Here is a 3,074-nt window from a genome sequence, read left to right on the forward strand (position 1 = left end):
CCATCTTCCCTCGTTCCTCCCCAAAGTCCCCCCAACTGTCCCCCCCAATTGTCTCCCCAATGTCCCCTCAATTTCCCTCCGGTCTCCCTCATCCCCCCTCAAAGGTCTCCCCCCACTCCATTACCCCGCGCCTCCAGCCCGCGCATGCGCGCTACCACCAACCCCGCCTCCCGCTCCCTCCTCTTCGCAGGTCCTGGCAGGGCCATAGTGACCCGTAATCACCGCCACCTCCCACACCTCCATCAAACCCAGATCTACCTTGATCTCCCGCCAGTATATGGCGGTAATCATTGTCGCTGCTATCTCCAGGCAGCTTGATGCTGATTCATCCTCGGTTTTTTAATATAAACTCGGCGCCGTCCAGGACCCACGGCGGCGGGAGGCGGGTCGCCAAGATGGCGGCGGCTCTGAGGGGCCGCGCCAAGATGGCGGCGGCGGCAGCGGCTTGAGGAGCGGCCGGTGCTCCCCGCGCTCCCCCCGCGGCCCCGCTGCCCCTTTTTGGGGGCTCCCTGCGGCTTCGGGGGGCTCGGGGAGAGTGCGGAGATGGCGGAGGAGAAGAAGTTGAAGCTGAGCCACACGCTGCTGCCCGCCGAGTCCATGAAGGTGATGGCGGAGGCCATGGGGGTGCCGGGGGTCCCTGAGGAGACGTGTCAGCTGCTGGCGGAGGAGGCGAGCTACCGCCTCAAGGAGGTGGCGCAGGTGAGCGGGACACCCCCAAATTTGGGGGGGGTGTCAGGACCCCTTGGATCCCTCAGGTTTGGGGTGTGGGCAGGGGCTGACCCCAAAATTTGGGGGCTGGGACCCCCTCAGAGCTCAAATTTCCCCTCAAAAATCCCTTTTTCCTCACCCACGCCACCCCCAAAACTCTCCTGAACACCATAATTCCACCCCAAATCACCTTTTCTCTCTACTTTCTCCTTCTCGACACTCTTTTCCCCCCTAAATCTTCTTTTCACCCCTTAAATTCTCCTAAAATCTACCTTTTCCCATCCTAAACCTCTTTTTTCTGCTCCAAACTGATCCCGAACCCCCCCAAATCCCCCTTTTCCCCCATTTTGCCATCCTCAAATAATTTTTCTTCCCTTTTTTCTCTCATTTTCCTAACTTTAAACTTTCCCCCACTTTTCTCCTTTTTCACCCTTTTTCTCCCTTTTTTTCCTCTTTTCCCCCTTTTCTCCCCTCTTTTCCCCTTTTTTCCCCCTTTACTCACACTAAACCCCCTTTTCCCCTCAAATCCACCCAAATTTTTTTGTTGAATTCTCTTTTTTCCTGCAAAATCCCCTCAGAAATCCCCTTTTTCCCCCCAAACCCTTTCTGAACCTCCTTTTCCCCCCTAATTCTCCCCCAAAAACATTATTTTTTCCCTCAGGATGCTCTCAAGTTCATGCACATGGGGAAGAGAAGGAAACTCACAACGGGGGACGTGGATTTTGCCCTGAAACTGAAAAATGTGGAGGTAAAACTGCCCAAAAATTGAAGAAATACCCTCAAAATCCATGGAAATCCCCCACATTGAGGAAAACGCCTTAAAATTGAGGGTAAAACTGAGGGAAATTCCCACAAAATCAAGAGAAAACCTCTCAAAAATCAAGAGGAATCCCCATCAATTCATGGGAAACTCACACAAAACTGGGGGAAACACCCCAAAACTGAGGGAAATATCCCCAAAACTGAGGCAAAACACCCAAAAATTGAGACAAATTCCCACAAATTCAAGGGAAATATCCCCAAAACTGAGACAAAACACCCAAAAATTGAGACAAATTCCCACAAATTCAAGGGAAATATCCCCAAAACTGAGACAAAACACCCAAAAATTGAGACAAATTCCCACAAAACTGCGGGAAAATCCCACAAAATTGAGAGAAAATCTCCCAAAACAATGGGTAATTCCCACAAAACCTGAGGGAAACTCCCTTAAAACTGGGAAAAATCCCCCCAAAATCCAGGAAACTCCCCCCAAAATCCAGGAAAAATCCCCCAAAAATGAGGGAAAATCCAGGAAAATCCCATTTTCCCCATTTGCCAGCCTCTGTACAGGTTCCATTGTGAGGGAAAACCTCCCAAAACTGAGGGAAATATCCCCAATTCTGAGGGAAATCTCTCAAGACTGAGGGAAATCCCCACAAAATTGAGGGAAATATCCCCAATTCTGAGGGAAATCTCTCAAGACTGAGGGAAATCCCCACAAAATTGAGGGAAATATCCCCAATTCTGAGGGAAATCTCTCAAGACTGAGGGAAATCCCCACAAAATTGAGGGAAATATCCCCAATTCTGAGGGAAATCTCTCCAAATCTGAGGGAAATCTGCCAAAACTGAGGGAAATATCCCCAAATCTGAGGGAAATATCCCCAAATGTGAGGGAAATATCCCCAATTCTGAGGGAAATATCCCCAGATCTGAGGGAAATATCCCAAAAACTGAGGGAAATATCCCAAAAACTGAGGGAAATTCCTACAAAATCAAGGAAAAATCTCCCAAAACTGGGGGAACCGCCTCGAAACAGGGAAAAGTCCCCTCAAAATCAAAGGAAACTTCCTCAAAATTGGCAAAAATCCCCCAAAAATGTGGGAAAATCCAGGGAAAATCCCCCCAAAATGAAGGAAAATCCAGGAAAAATGCCCCAAAAATGAAGGAAAATCCAGGAAAAATGCCCCAAAAATGAAGGAAAATCCAGGAAAAATGCCCCAAAAATGAAGGAAAATCCAGGAAAAATGCCCCAAAAAGGAAAATCTAGGAAAAATGCCCCAAAAACGTGGGTAAATCCAGGAAAATACCCAAAAATCCAAGAAAAATGCCCCAAAATGCGGGTAAATCCAGGAAAATCCATGTAAATCCAGGAAAAATCCCCCAAAACCCAGGAAAATCCCCATTTTTCCCCGTGTCCCAGCCGCTGTACGGGTTCCACGCCCAGGAGTTCATCCCGTTCCGCTTTGCCAGCGGCGGCGGGCGGGAGCTGTACTTCTACGAGGAGAAGGAGGTGGATCTGAGCGACATCATCAACACCCCCCTGCCCAGGGTGCCCCTGGACGTCTGCCTCAAGGGTGGGGGGGGGTTTGGGGGGGATTTTGG

The 3,074-nt window shown here is 49.8% G+C and overlaps 2 protein-coding genes across 2 annotated transcripts in view; one reads left to right on the top strand and one right to left on the bottom strand.

The window, feature by feature from the left end:
• The window catches only part of MBLAC1 (metallo-beta-lactamase domain containing 1), a 2,003-nt gene extending 1,857 nt beyond the window's left edge, over positions 1 to 146 (bottom strand). Inside the window, exon 1 of the mRNA XM_041417456.1 lies at positions 125 to 146. Coding sequence (XP_041273390.1) covers positions 125 to 146 — 22 coding nt within the window. The remainder of the gene's footprint in view (positions 1 to 124) is intronic.
• A 233-nt stretch (positions 147 to 379) lies between these two features.
• TAF6 (TATA-box binding protein associated factor 6) lies at positions 380 to 3,046 on the top strand (the record flags this gene model as incomplete). Its single annotated transcript, XM_041417443.1, has 3 exons — positions 380 to 699; positions 1,370 to 1,456; positions 2,893 to 3,046. Coding segments are annotated over exons 1-3 (397 nt in total), but the record flags the coding sequence as incomplete, so codon positions are not given.
• Between the last annotated feature and the right edge of the window lie 28 nt (positions 3,047 to 3,074).

This window comes from Onychostruthus taczanowskii, unplaced genomic scaffold, assembly GCF_017590055.1.
Source record: "Onychostruthus taczanowskii isolate IOZ18803 unplaced genomic scaffold, ASM1759005v1 scaffold1065, whole genome shotgun sequence".
NCBI lineage: Eukaryota > Metazoa > Chordata > Aves > Passeriformes > Passeridae > Onychostruthus > Onychostruthus taczanowskii.